The following is a 20,443-nucleotide window of genomic DNA, read 5'->3' as shown; positions in this document are numbered from 1 at the left end:
CTTCCCCCCCTGCATTTCATTTTGCCTGGATGGTACTTGCCTTTGTAACCTGACCTCCTTTGAAGTCGGGGAAGAGCCAGTGTACCTGACTGGAATGCCTTCTGCCATCAATAAACAAAAGGGAGAGGAAATTGTTTGCAAGTGAAATAACAGGCACTGCCCGTGGCTGTGTACATATGTCACAGGATAAACTAACTCATCTTTTTTTTCCTTCACCTCCTCCTTCTTTAAAGGCAAATAAGTCTCCCAATAAATGCATAAGAACAGCCAAAACTCTCCTTGGTGTTATGCTGGATTCACCAAACTGGGGATTTGCTACATTAGTTCAGCCGATCACATAGAAAAATACTCTTTACCTCCATCACTGTAGTTGATTTCTGGGAAGACAGGAACTCCCACCTGCTCAGAAGAGCTAATTGCCCATTTTATTGTTAACCTCATTAACAAATTTCAGAAATCCCTTGCAGGATGGAAAAGATTGTTGCTGTTTGAAGGCTTAAGGTGCTAGTTTTTGAAAGACTTTTGAACGGTGAAGCACTAGCCTTGCTGCGTGGAGCCGCTGCTGAGCAGGACTCACACCTGCAAGTAGCTAACCTCATCGGTGGAGGCTGGAGGAGTTACGCAGATGCTTGGCTGGTCCTCCGCGCTCAGCGGACACAGGACTGTTTCTACAGATTCTTCCATCAGCACTGATTGAAAGCTTGACAGAGCCCAGCAACAAAATAAATTCCCTTTCACCCAACAGCCTGGAAATGAAAAGACGCAAGAAGGTTGGAGAGGCAGGCGCAGCAGGCAAGATAAGCTGGTACAGCCTAGCAAAGAAGATGCAGGGCCCCATCCCTAGCACAGATAGCATGATTCACATCAGAGGCAGCCTCCCACGCACTGGACCTGTATCTTTTGCCTTTGAAATTGTGCCTGGCTGGCAGTTCCCAGGGCGAGTGCAGGGCCGGCTGGGGTGTGATGTGCGGGTGGGCACCAGCTGGGGCAGACCTCAGGGGGCAACAAAAATCACAAGGCTTTTCTGTATGGGCTGAAGGTGGTGCAAAACCTTGGGCAGGGGAAAAGGGAGCTGTTTTACTGACATGGCGATGACAGAAGGCGCTTGAGAAGTAGTTCAGGTCTTGCAGAGGAGCAAGAGGGCAGTAAGACTGGAAGGAGACCTGATGATGAGGACCAAACTGCTGAAGGCAGCACTTTGCGAATGGGGGGAAGAGGACCGTGTGTTTTGCAAACTCCAGCCTAACCGCTTTCCTTCCCCCTCCAACCTGCCCCCCTCCACAGATTTAAATCCTTCAGAGCCAGGAAACTGGAGAACTTTCTATTTGTTGTTGCAAGGTCCTTTCACTGAGTGGGTTTTCCCCCTAGGCATACCTGGCTGTAATTAAATCCCCGGCTCTTTAATCATCTCTTTTGCTGTGCAGGGGAAAAAAAAAAGCAAGAGGGACAGACTGGTGATAAGATGATACGCAATGTAAATCTCTCCTCCAGGAATCTCTCTCATCTTTTCAGGATCACTCCGTACCAACTTGTCCCTCCAGAAGCTGCACAGCTAGAGGTGGAGTTTGTATAACAATACGAATTTAAATGTAGTAAATAGAACAGATGTCTTATGATTTCTTGATCCTCAGGGTAATAAATATCTACCCCTTTGTCCCACCCAGAGTTTTTGTTTAGTGCATTTTGCTTTGGTTTTTTGGAGAAAAAGTTCTTAAAGGAAAGCTTCCCCCACCCCCTCCCGTGGTTTGAAATCTAAGCATCAGATGTGACTTTAGATACCAACCAGGGACTCCAGGTATTTCACTTGCCTAATCCTCCAGTGGCATTTTCCAAGCCAGATACTATGCCTGGGAGTTCTCTATGCTATTGTGCTCGCAACTCCAAAAAAAGCCAGAGTCTAGGCCCGCTTCTGCCCATTATGCAAACTAAAATTATTTAAAATTATTATGAAATTAATTATTCTCTGGAGGGAGATTGAATGGCATCTCACACTGCCAGGCATTCACTCTGAGGGAAATTTCATTCGCATGGCTTCTGAGATGAGAGGACTCTGGAAACCCAGCCCCAGAGGACAGAGGGATTGCGTCCCTGACGGGCTCTCACACCTCTTGCCTGGAGACCCACTGGCAATCAGATAAAGATGCTTCAAACGTATCATGAGCAAGGGAATCTCTGCAACACAAGACACTTGGCACAGAGGTCCCCCTCCCGCTGTCTGCCTTCCCCTCCTCATTTCGTAATCTCCCACCTGACTCCTCCTCCTCGACTTACGCTGGCACAGTCCCAGCTCATCAGACAGCCCCACACTGTCAGGGTGCTTCAAGTATCACTGCAGAGCCCTGGATTGCTTGAATTACCCCACACTTGCTATTTTCACTTCCCCATCAGCCCACTCCAGTCTCGTTCATATTCCATTTTCTAAGCAACAACTTTGTTTCCTCATCAGACAGCTCTTTATCCCAATGCTATGACACTGCCTTCCCGCACACCCTTCTCTGACCTCGTTTGGCTCTGTCCCGACCCAGAAGTGAGCCCCCTTCCCACCCTCCCACCCTCACTCCGCTTAAGCCTGCCCCACACTTTCCAATATCCTCTGCTATTAGATGATGCTCTTTGCCTAATCACAAACAGTAATTGGCACCAGCTCCTGGGCCAGTGCTTCATCCAGAGAGCCAGGAAGCTCCCGTTCCCTGTGGACAGGTACTCCCATGGGAACTTTTACAACAATACATCAGCAGACGTATTACTTTGGGCCACTCAGGTCTCCATGAGACAGGCTGGGAGCAGCAGCAAGGCAACCTATGTCCCTCCACGCAGGGGTACAAGTGGCAGCAAGAAGAGGTACCACCAGCGCAGGGGTGAAGGGTGACCATGCTGTGGGCAGCCAACTCGGCGAAGGGAAGAAGGTGCCAAGGATGCCCCATGTCATGAGTGGTGGTCATTGATGCTACATGCACAGCATTGCAAGGACAAAACCCTCCACCAGCACCAGCTGAGCCACTTCACTGCTGGCAAGTGCCATGAACCGTTCACATGTGGACAGAGCTGATGCTCAGCAAGGGAGCAACCGAGAGAGGTGCTCTGGGGAGCGGCCAGCCAAAGCCCATGAGGCTCCCGGGCTCCAAAAACCAGCCCTGAATCTGCCTTCTAAACCCTCAGGGATCCTCGCAGGCTGGGCACAGGGCAACCTCCCATATGTTGGGGTCCTGTGGGGTCATAAAGTGACAAGACGGGACCAAGCACGATAAGATGAGGCTGAGGAACTCCAGATGGGATCCCTCAGGAGGGCTGCCTGAATTAGCTGGGCTGCTCACTAACATCCTCCATCTACAAAGGTGGCAAATGCCTCGCCTCCCGCGGGGTCGGTGTTTCTGTGCTGATCTCCCCATGCAAAAAGGTGTTTGAGATACCGATGACAAAGTACTTGAGTTGCCTACTGAAAATTAGGCGGACTGACCCAAAGCCATTCAAAATCTCCTCTCTAGGTTCTCTGCAGCTGGCTTGAATGGGAGGAACAGTGAGAAACAGAGATGTTTACAGTGCATTGGCCGATTCTCACCACAGTAGGTTAAATGAGGCCGAGAAGCTGAAAAATTAGGTTAAGCAATTGTAGCATAATATCCTTGGGGCGGCAGAGGAAAGCAGGAAGAGACCATCGGTATTTGAGTCATCCTGGGATTACTGATCAGGCTGGGAAAGGAGGCTGCAATATCACCTTCTGTGCTGCAGAAAGATGTTTGTTTTTAGAAGATCTCATACAATAACACAAAGCAATAATACTACTAAAAGTTGGCAGGAATTGGCAGACTGGGCAATGCTTTTCTTGGCACATGACTTTTCGTGAAGAGCTGAGTAAAGGGCTCAGCTAAGCCTTGCTCACTGTGCTGTTCGCGGTGCGCCTCTGAAGCCGCTTAGTGCACACAACATGTGCTGGGAGCAGGCAAGACCCTGGCGTATCAGCTGGCCGTGCTGTGCAGCCACCCAGGCACTGTGTTCAATGTCTACAGGGAGGTTTAAAGTAAACAGGACATGGGTCAATTTTTATTTTCCCCTTCGTTTCTGTGACGTCTGCTCCCATCTGTAAAAGTCCTTAAACGTTACCCATTTTCAGGTCCAGGAGGGATGCAAACAGGAGGGGGACGTTTCCTCTAACAGGACGGCTCAGAGCAAGCCCAGGAGAATGGGAAAACTCCCACAATATTTTATGGAAAGGCAAACTAAGGAATGAGAAATAAAGCTGAGGATCTGGTTGATGAAATTAGTTGAAAAGGACATTATATTCCTTATGAATAAAGCTATAATTTATTCAGTGAAGTGGGGAAGCCAGTCAGCAGATATTAATCACTGTTCACCCATCCAGACTGGTGGAATTTGCTTGCACCTTAATCTGCATTTATATCTCCAGCAGTATCAATTCACTGTACAACAGAACCAAATGCATCTGAAATGCCAGCTGAGGCAAGGTGAAGGCACACAAGCAGCTCTGGGGCTCAGCAGGACAGAGTCGGCACACGTTGCATTCCCTGCATACATCTTCCACTGGAGGAACCCCAACAGCAAGCAGCCGTAAAACATTAATCCAGTCACTATCTGCAAGAGACACCTTTGGGCAGTTCCAGCCACAGACTTGATTTGAAAGTAAAGACAAAAATTCTAACGTTTTACAATAATTTAAAAGTCAGGTGGTGAGAGTATTGTTTGGACCAGTTGAGGATCTGGTCCTGCATAAACCAGAGCAGAGCTTGGAACTGCCAGTGATAAAGTGGAAAGAACAAGCAACAAAGCAGAAAGCAGTGCTTTGCAAGCTCTCAGGCAAGATGGCTTTGCTGCCACCAGGAATCAGGTGTCCTGAGCTTTTAAAAAAAATAAAGTATTTGTTTCCCCTTTCCTTTTTGGTGTTCTGACAGCAAAACCCAATGTGGCATCATGAAGAAGAGAAGTTTGTACCCTCTGACCTCTTCTCTCCTCCCATATTTCTGACGTCCAGAGTCATGTGCTGTAGAATATGTGTAGCAACATGGACAGAAACTGCACAGATAGATGAAAGAAAACTGCCTGGCTGACAAAAGCTAGTTTCTGTGCCAAATGTCCTGAGGCAAAGACTCCCCAGCAAAGCAGAAGCTGCACCTGAGCCTGTAGGCCACTGCTGGATTAGAGCGTGTTAATAGGTATGATTGGCCTCTGCGGGATGAAACGCTCTGACTATGGGAAGGGGCAGGTCCCTGGTTAGCATTGACATCTGATTATTCGTTAGGAAGCAGAGTGTATGCTACAATTTCCATATCTTCCAGGGCTGTATCTATACACAGCGTGCACCGGCACGGCAGCACAGGTAACCTTACCCACAGTAGTTTCAACCAAACCAACCTGGGAAACAATAGCAGTGAAGACAGACAGATATCCCAGACTTAACAGCAGTGTCCTGAAGACAGATATCCTGGACCTAACAGCAGTGTCCAAGCTCCATCTAGCAACACGAAGCCACTCCTGCCCTGGTTGTACAAGTGCTGTTTTTACCTTCTGTGCTATTGCTGCCCACGTTAGCCGGCTCAAAACAAGCACACTGTAGCCATGCTGCAACCCCAAATTTGATTTCAGTGTAGACATATATAACAGGGATTTAACTGATAGGTCTAAGTTAAGAGCATACCTGTTGGGAAGTCCCTCTACCTTCAAAGGGGGAAGAAGATAGCAGAGGGTGACTCGGCCCCTCTAAAACCTAAGTGATTTCCGCAGACCCTGGTCTAGTAGGGGGCATACAAAGACTAACGTAGAGAAAGCCTCTGTTAGCAGTGGAGTATGGATCAGAAGCATGCTTTGGAAAGCAGCTGCTGATCACCCCACTTGTCATGCTGTTTCCGTGCTGTGGAGCAGCAAACTGGTTTTCTTTCCGATGAGACTGAATGGGAGGGTACATCCAGCTGGTAGCAGATGTTGAGCTCACGAGATTGAGCGACAGCTAGTCCAAAGCCACCCTCCCGGAATGGACACGGTAAAGGCACCAGCTCCTCAGCTCCAGCCGGTTAACTCTGCGGACTCCACTTGCTGATGTACGGCCATGCTTGTCAGCTGGTATCCAAGGTGCCCAGATTTGGTGAGACCAGGGCAGAGCCCAAGTGACTGGTAACACTATGTCAAATCCAAATCACAAAGGAAGGAACTAAAGCTGCCATTTCCCAGATGAGAAGGTCCTCCATATCGCACAGGAACTCTGCGGCAATGCCCAGGAAATGAAGGCGGATTTAATAACAAGACCACCCTCCTTCAGGATATTGCTTAACTTGCATTCCTACCTTGAGGCTTGCTTATAATCATCTGTTGCTCTTTCTGCAAAATTATTAGCCTCTTCCTCTTCCTCCAAAAGGAAAATTCTGCTATAATACAGCATCTTATTTTTTTGGCCCTGCTACTGCCTAATTCAGCTGACTTTCCCCTTTTACCCATTTTGCAAGTCTCCTAATCACATACCATTGCCCATCTTTAATTTTTTTTTTTAATTACAAGCTTGCTGTGCTTGTTTCCACGCAGCAGAAACGAGTCCTTCCTCGACGCTGAAGGCATCTGTGAAAATGCCAGTAAGACCGTCTACTTACATAAATTTACAGGGTGCTACTAAGTAAATGTAAATGAGTTAACCTGCACCAGTGAAAAGCTCAGTCAAGACACTTCAGCTTCAATGTAAGCTTTGTTACAAAAACCAGGACAACATGTCAGTCCAAGGAAATTTTAGCTCCACAGCTTAAAGATCTGCAAAGAAGGACAAGGGGAAGACAGCTTTCCTTGCTCTGATTTCTTCCCATTCCAAGGAACATAATATATTTGGAGTCACTTCTATTTTTTGAAGCCAAGTGCTGCATGGCAGAGGTAGGATTTGCCTGACAATATTATGCCTGGATTTGGGAGAGCATGTGTCAAAAAGGTAGCAAGTTAGATAGCAGTGTGGCAAGAGGGGGACTTCTACTTACTAACCATTTGAAGGACACCAAAATATGACATCAGGTAGCCAGACTCCACTGCTTCCAAGCCAAAGAAATCCATAGAGATGATGGAAAACATAATCAGGAACAAACCTAGAGGGAGGGTTAATGAAAAGCATACATCAATGTACTTGCACTGCATATAGCGGCCAAGACCCTGCTCCCAGTCACCTCCAGTATGAGTCAGTAACTCTCCCTGGGATTACTGGGACTGGATATAAACATGAGCAGAATCCTATTCAAAGTCAGTGTAGTAATTTAATCTTTAAATGTTAACTTTTTTATCCCACTTACTTTCATCTTTAAAATAATGTGACTACGTAGGCTGTAGATTCAGCTGTTTATTATAAACTGGTAAATATTTTTATCACCGAAGCCAAACTAACCGTTAAGGCAGCGAGAAAACATTTGTTCAGACAAGACAGTAACCATAAAAATAATCTGATTGGATTCCTCACCCCTTTTGCCTAACCTTAGATTTTCACCATGGGGAACACTGCTTGGGAAACAACCCGGTGACATCAGCCTAAATACAGCGTTTCACTGCACACCTCGGCAGTGACGTCAGTGGCATGTGAAATCTCTTGCTCTCCTGGACTGATAGTGGTCTCGACACAAGCAGTCAGGAAAGTACGGACAGAAAAAACACACTCTGGGTCTACTTTTCAATTAAGGCAATTTTTGGAAAGCATAATGGAAAATGCCCACTCACTTAATCTCACATGAAAATACAATAGCGTGCGTTTCCCCCAGTGCCAAACATACACAAATACAGACACGCATGCACAGGCTCCCATCGTACACAAAGAGCCATCAAATTAAAAATGTTATGACAAAACATTGCTCTCAAAGAGCTGGTATGGGGTAGGAGGCTGCTGCCTCCCCTAATGTCTTGTGCACCTCAGAGGGACCAAGACAGTAGGCAGCTGGGGCTCTCTGAACGTGAACATCCCCACAACGTGCCCGTCAGAGAGCACTGATCCTGCTGGGGAGAGGAGAAGAGAGCAGACAACCTTTAGGGGTCCTGCCCTTCCTCGTAGGATCCTCTGAGGTACAAAGACTGGGTAAATAAGGAGCTGCGGTCCCCTCTTTCCTGAAGAAAACAGAGCCCAGGCGGCAACGTGTGAGGACTGAGAAGACAGCTTGTGGCCTGGCAAAGTGAATCACTAACCCTGCGGCATGGGAAGGGTTTGCTGGCATTTCCCGGAAGTGTGAGGAGAGCAATCCCAAACTGCTGACTAAAACGCCGTGGAGGACTTGCACCCTAACAAACCAGTGCAACTCCGCCGCATCTAGCAGCCTGATGGTGCTGCTACCAGTGGAGCACCTGCAGCAACAAGGACCTCCCTCCAAGCACCGCAAGGCTTTGCCTGGAGGGACCACCACCATCCCAACCCAGGACCTGCCACAAAGCCTTCCCGAACCCCACAGGAGACACCGCTTCCCCCCTTAATGGGGATAGTTACACCCCAGCTGGCCCCATGGCGTTGGGAGTGAGGGATAGGGGGCAGGAAGGGTGCCCCGCTCTGCTACTCTCTGGATATTTGGAGAAGGTGCCGGGGAGCTGGGGCTCGTGAAGATTTATGGCTTCACTACACCCCTCCGCAGAGAGTGCCCCATCGTTATCCAGTTACTTTGAAATCGCTCTTAGCTCAAGCCAGCTTAAGGTAACATGCAAGTAACCTGATAACATGCAAGTATTTACTCACAGCATCCACACCAGGCAACAGAGTCGCACATGTTTATAAAAGGCACACATGAAGAAATGAAAGAAAAACCACACTTCGTTTCACTTGCAGGAAAATTAGATTGAAGTGGGTGCTCGCCCTTCATTCTGCTATCCCGCTGCAGGTACCACCTAGGAGGGGTTCAACCTTCCTACATACCTGATGCTTCTTCCTGGTACCACAAGCCAGCTTCTACGGCTCCTCTCCCCTTTCAAGTCCCCCACCAAGTTAAGGCAGATTTGGATCTTTCTCCTCCAAATGAGCTGATTTCTTTCTGAGCAGGGGGATAGGCTGTCCTCTTTAATTTGCATTACACATTGCACAGCTCCCCTGGAGATGCAAAGGTCTCTTCTTTAAATGGGTGTCATCTCCACCTGCCTGCATGGTCACTTAAAGCTACGTGGAGAAGGGAGACCACCGTGCTTCCTCCGCTTTTGGCAGCTAAGGGGGTCTCTCCCACTGGCAACACATTTCTTGGTGAAACCCACAGGCTGAGCCCTAGATTGAACTCAAAAGATTTTCTGCTCATCTGAACATGCATAAGCATTTCTTACAAAGACTTCAGCAGGTCCCATCTGGGTAGGCTGCAGGTCAGGTGAGTGCAGCCATGTGAGTAATGTACCCCTGGGGAAGGCTCTTCTGGGGACACCAAAACCCCACGCAGAAGCTGCTGGAATAAGCTTCAATCCACACTGCAAGGCTCAGGTTTTCAACAGGAAAAAAATGGAAAATGGCAAAAAATAGCCTCAAAAACCTCACCTTTTCTGGGGGGGTCTAAATAAGGGGTGAACTACTTAGAAAACTTGGCACCAGAGGGATGAGTAAATAGAGTTATGCAGCAGAAGGCAGCTAAATGGTTTGCGAGATGTGATAAAGATGAGGAAAAGCACCAAGGAGACACAGGAGTGCAAACTGTATTTTCAAAAAAAAGACATGACATTTCTAAAAGCAGCCCGTGGCTTTGGGAGGGCCAGCTTAGCAATACTTATTGAGAGCCAGTGTGAAAAGGGGAGCACGGCCTTTGGGAGCCCGTCTCAGTCCTCCTACACTGGATTGCAAACACGATGGGACGCAGAGCCCCAGGGCCCACTGCAAAATCCTGCTCCGCGTGTAAAAGGAAGTCCCTTTAAAAATGGGATGTGGGTGCTAAAGCGATTGCATTAAAAACAGGTTTTCCAAAGGGATTAGACAGCCAAAGATTCATACAAGCAGCTATTTATCAGTACTTTCAAGGCCCTGGTGATTTGTGGTCAGTAAGAGCTATGTTTCACATTTTTATCCTTGTGTTTTCTTTTCTGTCTCTTATCTACCGCAACGCAATGAGACTCGCTTTTCCCAGGTCAGTTGAGGATGTAATTTGGCCATGCTGGAGCCGTCTGCTACCCATCCATCCCTTGGCAGCTACCCTCCTGCAAGAGGCACAGAGCCCGTGTCCCTGCTTTTATGCGACACAGGGAGGAGGTTCCTGGCCCTGCAGCCCTCCAGGGGAGGCTCTTTCAGTCTCAAACAAGCTAATTTTAGACAACAATGAGATCCGCAAGGAACAGAAGATTTTCTTCTGTGTATATCACAAACTTGTTTACAAAGTAAATAGAGAACGGTCTGTAATTTGGGCAATCTAATTAATTATACAGTTGCAGCCAGGAGATGAAAGGTAAATGAGCTCGTGAGGAGCTCAGCCTCCAGCTGTGAGCTGCAGAGAAGTAGGTGATGGCCAAATCCCCTTTCAGCTGCCATCATATGGTCAGTCACCTGAAGAGAGACCTGCAAAGAGAAGTCACTAGGATTTCTGATCACTCCTCACTGTAGTGCAAGCACTATGCTTGTAGCAGGAGTGCCTCAGATGAACCCATTCCTACTCTCACTGAAATACTCCCAGCCATTTCAGTGACAGACTATCAGCCCATGTCCTGTCTTAACTCTCAGTTTCACTGTTTCCATCCTCTTTGCCTAGAAGTTCCCTTGCAATTTTTGGGTAGGAGATGTTTATTTTGGTTGGGTACGTGTTTTTGCTAGGCAACGGTAAAAGAAGAACATCTTCTGCAACAGGGAGGAATTTGCATTTCAGCAGGGATGACTAAAACAAAGTGCATCTCACCCGGCCTTTGGAAGAAGGAGAGCACACAGGAAATTACTGTGCAGATTGCATATGGATGTGGTCTCGGGGTGACATTTTTAAACGAGAAATCAATGCTACTTTAAGCTGAGAAATGAGCCAGAATCAGCAAAGAAAACCCTCTTAAAACATCACTTGACTATCTCATTCTGTGAAACGCTGTCATTTTATAAATGCTTTTAAAAATACAATTTAAAAAGCTTAGTTTCAGAAGAACCTAAGAAGTGCACTATTAGGAGGATCCACCAGTCCATCGAGACTGTATCCTGTCTCCAGTGGTGGGGGTAGGACCAATTGGCATTACTGATCTCAGCCAATGCCAACTACACACAAAAATAAAAAAAGAAAAAAAAAAATCAGAAGTCCTTTACTACCCTGCATGCTATTCTATAGCTCCAGTCAGACTTGTTCCCCCAGAACCTTAGCAAGAAATAACAGACGAAGCTGGCCAAGCCCAGAAATGCCATCCCCATCCGATTCAGCCACTTTCTACAGCCAAATCTACTTTCATTTGTAAACGGAATTTACAGTTTACAAATTAGAATTTAATTTGTAAATTATGTTTCATGTTATTTAAACTTCAAGGGCTTCTCCAGACACAGAATTAGAGGAAGATGCAAAGATCTTTGTTCAGAAGGGAATTACCTTAGTTTGTTCAGATGCGTGATGTGCACATGTTTCGATGTGTACAAAATTCAATCCTTGATACTGTAATCAAGAGAAACTGCACTTTTAGGTTTGACTGGGAAAAGAGCTGTGAAAGCTCTCTGTGTGGAAGGGCAGAGAACATCACCCTTTCCTTACACCACCACTAACAAGGCTGACATGCTGTCTTGTCTCTAGACAAGCCGGGGGCAAAGGAGCTAGAGGGTAGGCAAAATTAAAGATTATTAAATTGTGACCAAGGATATGTATAACCAGGCAAATCAGGAGACATGGACTATGCCAGGACCGCAACTGACTCAAAGGGAGCAGGGAAACAGGCAGGTTTGGGATGGGTTTGAGGTAGCAGCAGGTTTCTACCATGACACAAAAAACCAGGCAGAATATATAAAGAAGAGAAGAACAAGCACCACCATCAACGTGCAAGGGAAGAAACATGCTGTGGTTCCCCTGCATGCAGCCTACAGTTAGAGCAGCCACAGACTCTTGTCCAGCAATAGTTTTTAGTTGTTGGGAAAAAGGTTAGGGTACACATACCCCTTAAAACCATTAAGTAAAATCAGAAAGGCCCTCAGTGTTTCTGGCAGAGTACAAATGATTTCCCTCTGCTCTGAAGAGGTTACAGCCTAAATAGAAATGACAGACAAGAGGAAAGAAACATTTACAGCCAGGAGGATGGGGTAGAGAGATTAAATGATTTGCCAAAAGTCGTAGAAGCAGCCTGTGGCAAGTAGTCTGTTTTACATTAAGTCCCAGGTTTTTGACCCTATGTAGCTGAGAGCATTTGAAAGCGTCCAGCACGGAGTTAGGAGCTGAATCCTCACTGCTCCATGATCAAATGCAATGTGCTTTCAGTAACTTGAGACAAGCCTGGTCTATAGTGTATGTCGTCTTATTTTAAATACATCAGCAATCATGGGTAATGGGTGAGATTTACCTGCGGGAAGTCCAGCAAAGGCCTTGACTATGAAAACTTCCATTACTCCCGGAAACTTCATCAGACGTAGGATTTCTCTGATGCTAAACACACTGCCAGACTGTGATGTGCCTACAGAAGATGACATATTGATTAATACTCTATTTATTAGAGGTTAGAGGCAGGAAGCAAGAGACTCTGAGACTGTCTGCTCAGGTTCAACACCACCTTTCTGAAAAGGTGAGTCTCTGCAGCACCAGCTTTCTGCCGACAGCAGGAGGTTGGGAGCTGGTGCTGGGTCTGCATGCAGAGGACCCCTGTGAGACAGTGGGACTGCTTCCCATGCTGGGCCAAACTAACCCCCAGTGAGGGGTCCACCTTTAACTTTTCTGAGATGTGCGGCAAGCACTGGGCTGGAAGCCTGCAATTCTGCATGGCAGAGTGGTCGGCAGGTAGGGAACAATATTATTCCACAAGCACAGTTTAGGCATTAAAGTGTCAGCATTTCAAGGTTTGCACCTTTTTGCTCTTAAATGCAACCCCAAGTCCTTTAGCAGAATCCTTACAGCATGTCAGTCCCCTGTCTCTATTCATGTCCTATTTAACAGAAACACTAAATACTTACTGTGCTCCGTCACACGATGGTCTGACTTTGGTTTAGCCTGCAAAGGCATCCAAACCATTGCTATTGTGGTATTTATGAGATTTCCCACCAGCCCGACGTACATAGGAAAAAAAATGCTGCAAACAGAAAAAATACAGGTAAGTGGATAAATAGCATAAACAAGACATTTATACCTCTGTCCTGCAACGGCTCGGGCACTTGAATGAGGAATAATCCCCTTGAAGTCACAGTACATAAGGCTATAAAAGAGCTCACATCCTTTCACAGGGGCTTTGGATATGACCACAGTTTGAAATTTCACCAAAAGAAGGCTATTGCCATCAAGATAGTTTATCATTTGTATTAATAAAAGGGTATAATACAATGCTTTTAAATCTGTAAGTGTCGGGAAAAGAGCCCCTCTTGGTTTAATGAAGCTTAGAAATCTTCCCACGGAAAGCACAGCAACTGCTTTTTAGGATCCATCTAATCCCCAGTTTCATGCATCTAGGTATCATCTCACTCCTTGAGATTTCTCAACAAAATCAAATGAAGTTAAGGAAAGTGAAGAAAGTACTCAAGATGATTAGGGATGGTAGAATACAGCCGAGCCTACAACCAGAACCGAAACCACCGGAGATGCAATGCCACTTGAAAAGGAGCTGCTAAAAATAACAAACATGATTTACAAAGCCTTCTGAGGAAGTGAGTAAAAAGCACTTTGATTGATGCACCTACTTTTCTCCAAAGGTGCCCAAAACCAAATCAGCACCCCTTCAACTGCCCTTCAGAGCCCCAAACACTGGATCTTTAACAGAAGTGGGGTCACATTCTTAGATGTAGACCTAGTAAACAGCAATTATTAACAGTAGTTTTACAATGATAAAAAGCAACAATTACAACTTATCTAAAAAACCCAAACATAAACCATGTAAAAGTCAATAGAGTCAATAATAAGTCCTCGATTATCACTGTCTTCTTAAAAGAGAAGATTAGGAAATGACTCCTCCTAGGCTTTAAGGACATGTGGGAAGATTTCAGACTCTGAAGGACTTTAACTCTGCCAAACACAGATGGAGCAAAGTCCAGGGCTGGAAGACTGAAACCCAGGAGAGTCGAGCTGAAAACAAAGGGAGATGTTTTGTCTTTAGCAGCGAGAGCAATTATCCACTGAACCAGCTCATTAAAAGTCTTCCCCAGCATGGGAACCCTGTTAATTGAAGAGTTTCATAAAACATATGCTTAAAACCTACCACAGGATGCAGGTTTGGGGTGGGAATTCCCAGCAGAAACACCAAAGGCTGGTGTCACGGAGGGGACAAAACTAAGTGACCATCATGGTCTCTTTGGGGCATTGAAATTAAGGCACCTTGGACTTCAGCAAACCGATGCCTGGATTTCACCAGAGAAGGCTTTGGAGCCATGCGAGTCCATGCAGACTCGGAGGTGACCACGCCATCCCTGCATCCCCAGCAACCTGTGCTGCAAAAACAGGATGCAAAAGTGAGCTGCGAGCTGCCAACCGATGCTCCCTGTGAGCCTGCTGATCAAGGACTGCTTATTGCCTGACTTCATACTGCTGCTTTCCTTGTCAGACTATGGCATATGTTTTTTGTGGAGTAACCAGCAGCACTAATTGTAAAAGCCTCAAGTTTCCTCTGTGCCAGACAAAGGTGTGGTCTGAATAATTTTTAGAATATTATTAAAGTCCCAGAGCAAGACAGTCAAGGATTGAGATGCAAACAACCAAGAAAAGCATCAAAGAGCAAATACATATATATACACACACGTATTCCCGGTAATAGCAACAGCAAAAATCCAGCTAATATTTTAATTCTCATTAATTATTATTAATAACAACAAAGTCAGATAATATCTTCCTGCAAATGGACTTAGTGCAGTAATTTAAACCTGCTGCCTTCTGTCCACCAAGCTGTTCCGCTAATTCCCCTGGACCACAAAATTAGTCATTTACTGGATTGTTATTTTTTATTTTTAGTGCAGCAGATTGCCACTTTCTGATTTAAAATTATCTGCCAAACAGTTCCCAATCTATTGAAATCAACTTTGTGGACCCAAATTTTTATCCAAGAAATCCGGAATTTCTACTTTGCATTGCAACATAAAGTAAATTTACTAACAAAATTGGAGGGATAAAATAACCAAAATAAGTAGCTGCAGCTGGCTTAAGGTTTTTTGGGATTTCTGTATTTCAAGCTTTCATTCTGATATGGAAAAAACACATCACAAAAATTTTCATTGGACAGAAAAAACTTGCTTTGCAGTCCTATCTTTTCCTGAGGTTTTCCAGACTCCCACATGCCAACGTAAATATGTTTTACTCTTCAGATCCAAGAAGAATTACAGCAAGCAACGAGGGAAGGATCCTCCTACAGTAAGCAAATGATGCATTACTTCACTGCAAGTATACAACTGATAATTCATTGCTATGAAAGGGAGAAGAGAACCTTGACAATTTACATATTTGGGAAAACCTGGGCTGGCCATAATGGATTCGTGGCATTTTGTATGGCTGGACTCTGAAGTCAGAGAAATCCAGTAAAATGTAGAGCTCAAAATTGTGTTTCCCAGACAAGCCTGAAGCATTCAAAATCATCTGAAAATCCCTTTTCTTAGCCACAGCTTTCTGTGTGTGCTTCATCTTTTTCCATATATTAAGCATTATCATTTGTTGATGGAAAGGTGATGAAGGTACACCCTTGGGTTAGCTGCTCCACTATCTTGTCCCACATGGCAGGGATGAACTCTGGAATTGGAGATAACGCATCCATGCCCAGGAAACCACCTCTCGCATTTGTTTGTTTGCTTGTTTAAGAAAGATGAAGTAAAACCAAGGGTCATAAAAAATGCCGTATCGACACAGCAGGACATTCTGATGTATCTTCATTTCTTTTTTTCTGAAGTTTCTGTTACAACCCATGAATTATGCATGACGACACCACCTGTGCCTCTGGTACGGCATCCTCCCACTCTTACAGTGAAAGGCAACTGTTTTACAAAGCAGCAGCAGCAGCATGGCTTTCCTGAAGCCCTGACACATCATCACCTCTGAACTCCCCATGATGTTTGCTTTGGGGCTTGGGTAGGTGAGGGACTGTAGACCATGTCTTTTCATCTTATATGAAGACACAGAAATATTTACACTGTCGTGTAAAGGGACATGAGTGCTAAAACCAGTGTGCATGTGCTGAATCATTGTTTCTGGCAGCAGGGAAGACAAACACCACCAGGTTGAGCTGACAGTATTCTTGCAATGATGCTGAACAGGAGACTGGGGGCCAGTGCGTTTGCTGGGGAAGCTGGTGAAGTTGCAATGATGCTGCCGGATCCTCAGCTAGAGCTGCTCCGTATCACCGGCACCAGGGAAAACTCTACCCACACTGGGTAGAGTAGAATGCTGCTGGGAGGGGAGCTGCAGCCTTGCGGAGGTGGGTGGGAAGGAGGCAGTGGAGGTTTGGAGGAGTCCAGCAAGCAGCAGGATGGCAGGGAAGGGTTTGCACCCCATGACAGCTCTGAGGAACAGCACTTTGGCAAGGGGTATGGTGATGCTATTGCCACCAGCAGAGAAAACAGCTGGAGGTTAGCGCTGATAATCCCTCTGCTGTGCTCGCTGGACCCTTTTCTGCACACTAAGTAAGTGGAGGACCCAGGACCAAGCTGTTGCTCTTATTTCTTACCGGTCTGATGAGGAACCAGTGATACAAACCAGAACAGCTAAGCTAAAGGCAAGACACCCCAAACCCTCAGCGTAGCTGAAGGCTGGGGGTAGGAACAATCGCTGGATTGGCAGCTCCTGCTGCGCAAGACTTGGCTCATGGACACTCATCTTTTTTTTTTTTTTAAGATTTAAGCAGGAAATCTCATCTCTGCTGAAATCAGTGGGAGTCCTCCTGCATTCAATTTTGCCTGTTTGGCTTATCAGGAGGAAATTTCACCAGGAAGGGACGCGGTGGCACTATTAAGACAAATGAGGCCCATTAAGCAGGTTGCTCCCGTGGGACCTTTTCCCATCCTCTTCCCCTTCCTGCCCTCCCTCTCGTCCCTCCTGGCTGTCCGCAAACCAGCCATGTGGAGCCAGAGTGAGCCCTGCCAAAACCAGCAGCAGATTTCCTGAGTGGGATGGAAGAACAAAGGACACGGGCAGGACTAATACAATTAAATTAAAGGGAGCAAAAGGGCGCAGCAGCTTCGGCAGCTGAGATCATTGTGCAGGCTCTTCCAGCTTCTTGCTGATTAATAGAGGTTAAAAGCCTTTACCGTCCTGGGCTTTATGATCAAAATAACTCGGGTAACTTTATCTGCGTACTTCAGCATGTTACTTATAATTCCTTTGCTTCTTTTGCATCTGGAGAGAGAGTCCTTTGCTGACTTTTACCAGCAGCCTTCCTTGCTCTTCCCTGGACTTTTGCACTAGCAAAGCTCCTCTCAGGCTGTCAGCTAAGACCACAGCTGCCCATTCTTCTTCATGTTTTCAGCCTTGCTGTGAAAGGGAGGAACAAAACGTATTGCTCTGTCCTGCATGGGACTTGTGCCCCAAGGTCCTGCTGCCAGGAGGGCACAGAGCAATCGTTTCCAGAGAGCAAACAGCTGAACTCGGAGGAGGACTAGTTTTTGCTAGTTTTTGCCAACAGGAGCAGCCTCAGCTTGCCCTGACTTAAAGCTTTCAGAGAAATAAGAAGAAAACATGAGCAGAGGGACCTGGAGGCCAGGAGCCCGTAACATTAGCCAAACACTGCTTAACAACATAACAAAAGCCTCCTCTTTTCATTTTCCTGAGGCCATTAGGCAAGTGTGGTGGATGCATTAAAAGCATCCATTAAAAGAGTTTTAAAGGGTTTCAAAAAGCGCGATGGTGAGCCCAGGGCACGCTTGCCATGGGACTGATGGTGTGGCCAGGTACAAGGCTCACTTGGTAGCCTGTGGCCATGGATAAGGGACAAGTGGCTGACAGCTAGGATTGCCCATCTGGAAACTCCATCCTTAACGCTGGTGGGAAAGCAGAATTGATGATGAAACCATTAATAGTAATGACATGGTAAACAGATTAAACCCAAAGAAAATACTAGCACTCAAAGCCAGCTGGAGGAGGGTTGCATTTCTTCCCATCTAACGCTTAACCAGCCTTTGTATTTACTTGCAGGTAACTGTAAATCCCAATGTGCACCACGCTTCCTGGGGGAGGCAAAGCGAGGACACGCTCTATGTTACCTCGCAACCCGCTCCCATCAAATTAGTACAAGGCAAACGAGCGCAATCAGGGTTCAGTTTCTGAATCAAGACGTGAGGCAGTAACACAGGTGACAGCAAGGGCTCCCAGAGGCTCCCCAACTCCTGGAAGTGATGATTTGCAGCTCTGCCCCAAGTGTTGCACGCCCCTGAAGTCAGAAGTGGCACACATGAAACATCAGAAAAATCTGGTGGAGTTTAAAGCAAACACAGATCTTGGAAAGCGGGGCTGGCCAACCAAATATGTGTGGGTGTATATATGTACATATATATGTACAAACACACATGCAGAACATTTCCCAGTAGCTTTGAAGCAAAACTTCCATGAAAAATTCAATCCCACAGAGGTGTGTGCACCATGCTGAGATCAGGCAGTGGCACAGGAGCAGGGGAGAGGCCACTGACCAGGCATTTGCAGGCAGGCAATATTTTCAGCTCGCAGATAAGAGCGTTTGAACAGAGTCCCCACTGGTACCTGCCAGCCGCAACCCCACGGCAGTGCCGAGGAGGGATGGGCGCTGGAACCTCCCGCTTCCACCATGGAAGTCTACAAGAAACCAATAAGGGACACAGTTTTGGGCTCCAGCCCGAATTCCAGTCCTTGCTCTGATCTTGCTGGGCTGCGATTCCCAAGTTTGGTTTCCTGCCTGAAAAGGCTGGGACAGACCCATGAAGGTACCTAAGGGTTGTTGCCAGCCGGGAGGCTGCATTCAGGCTGTGTATGCTGTGAGATGGTATCAATTGTTTTCTGATTAGCATTCCAGCCACAGAGCCCTGCTCTGCAAAGCCCAGGAGAAAAACGTGCATGTGTAATTGCACAATTAAATGTTGCGTCAATACAGCAATTCTTTCAAGGAGGAAGCAGTTCCCAACAATTCCCTGAGGATTAAAGGATCAATGTGTATTTCGGCAGTGAATGGGATTGTGTTTGTTTTCTTTCTCTTTTTCTTAATAAAGTCAAAGTTGAACATAGAGAGAGCACAAATTGTTTTTTAGTGACTCACTCCTACTTCAAAACAGCGCTGCATAAAGCCGGCATTCATAGCAGGCCCGGATTCCTTAAAGAGCTCTGAAAGCACTCTCAAAATATTTCTTTGATTGCAGTCCGGCCGCACTGTCCACTCATCCACTCACACCCTTAGAGGGGCAGCTATGGGTGAAAAACAGCTGGTGCGTTAAAAAGACAAGAAAAGCAAAAAACTGAGGTGAAAAAAAAAGTTCAGGTGAAACCATGACACCAAACCATGCTCTCCAGTAAACAGCTTTGGGTCCTTAAGAAAGTGAGCAGTGGCCACTGTGTTCCTGATAACAGTGATACATAAACTTAGTGCATAACTTATTGTAAATTAGTGATGGTTTTGTTCAAGGAACTTTGTTTTAATGTTTTGACAATGCCTGCTAAATGTATTTCATCTTTGACCCATCGTGGTCTGGTCTATGTTACTGAGATTCTTCCTAAAGACAAAAAAAAGGAAGCACAAAATTCAACAAAGCTTCTTAAAGAAACAAAACCACAAAAGCCTCAATCAAAAATAGATTTATTTAGCCTCAGAATCTTTCACACATTTCCTAGGACGTTCATGCAATTGTACAGTGATAGTCCGGCTCCACAGCCCAGGGCAAGAAACAGCACAATAACACAGGTAAACCGTGACAGCCCAGTGCTCAGCAGGCTTCAAGGCAGCCCTGCCAGTGAAGGGTGGCCAGTACGACCCATCACATTATCCATGCCTTTGAGAGGAAAACAGAAAAAACCCCCAAACCTTTCTTTCTGCAGTTCCTTCTCCCTGTCCTCATGGAAAAAACATCACACAAAGGCATGAATAAGCATGGCACGAGTCTTTCCCCCTGGCTCTCCTGTCCAAGCAAATGCCCACGTGAAAATGGTATGTGAAGCGAGGAGCGCACGTTAATGCCAGCTGAAGGAGTGTTAAATCCCAAGTGGGAACAAATGCAGCCTCCAAGGGACACGTGCCGGAGAAAGATGCCCTCTCTCGCTTGCTTCCTCATGGTCAGGTAGAAGGTACTTCACAAGAGGTAGAACAAATCACCTGGGATAAGTCACCCGTATTTCACTGTAGCCCCTCAGTGGGACTCCTTTGGTTCCAATTTTCCCATTATTTCACTGGGAGCCTGGGATTTCTCTAGAGACAGAACGTAAAACCTGAGCGGATACCCACCCCCACCCATGCA

At 46.3% G+C, this 20,443-nt stretch overlaps 1 protein-coding gene across 1 annotated transcript in view; it reads right to left on the bottom strand.

Annotated features, from left to right (window-relative positions):
• SLC22A18 (solute carrier family 22, member 18) overlaps nt 1–20,443 on the bottom strand; it is a 65,410-nt gene that overhangs the window by 13,845 nt on the left and 31,122 nt on the right. The window contains exons 5-7 of the mRNA XM_009328533.1: nt 13,025–13,140; nt 12,421–12,531; nt 6,970–7,070 (exon numbers count right to left, since the gene is read on the bottom strand). Coding sequence (XP_009326808.1) covers nt 6,970–7,070; nt 12,421–12,531; nt 13,025–13,140 — 328 coding nt within the window. The remainder of the gene's footprint in view (nt 1–6,969; nt 7,071–12,420; nt 12,532–13,024; nt 13,141–20,443) is intronic.

This window comes from Pygoscelis adeliae, unplaced genomic scaffold, assembly GCF_000699105.1.
Source record: "Pygoscelis adeliae isolate BGI_AS28 unplaced genomic scaffold, ASM69910v1 Scaffold166, whole genome shotgun sequence".
NCBI classification, from domain to species: Eukaryota; Metazoa; Chordata; class Aves; order Sphenisciformes; family Spheniscidae; genus Pygoscelis; species Pygoscelis adeliae.
The sequence above is the reverse complement of the archived record's forward strand: the minus strand, read 5'-3'. Positions and strand labels throughout refer to the sequence as shown.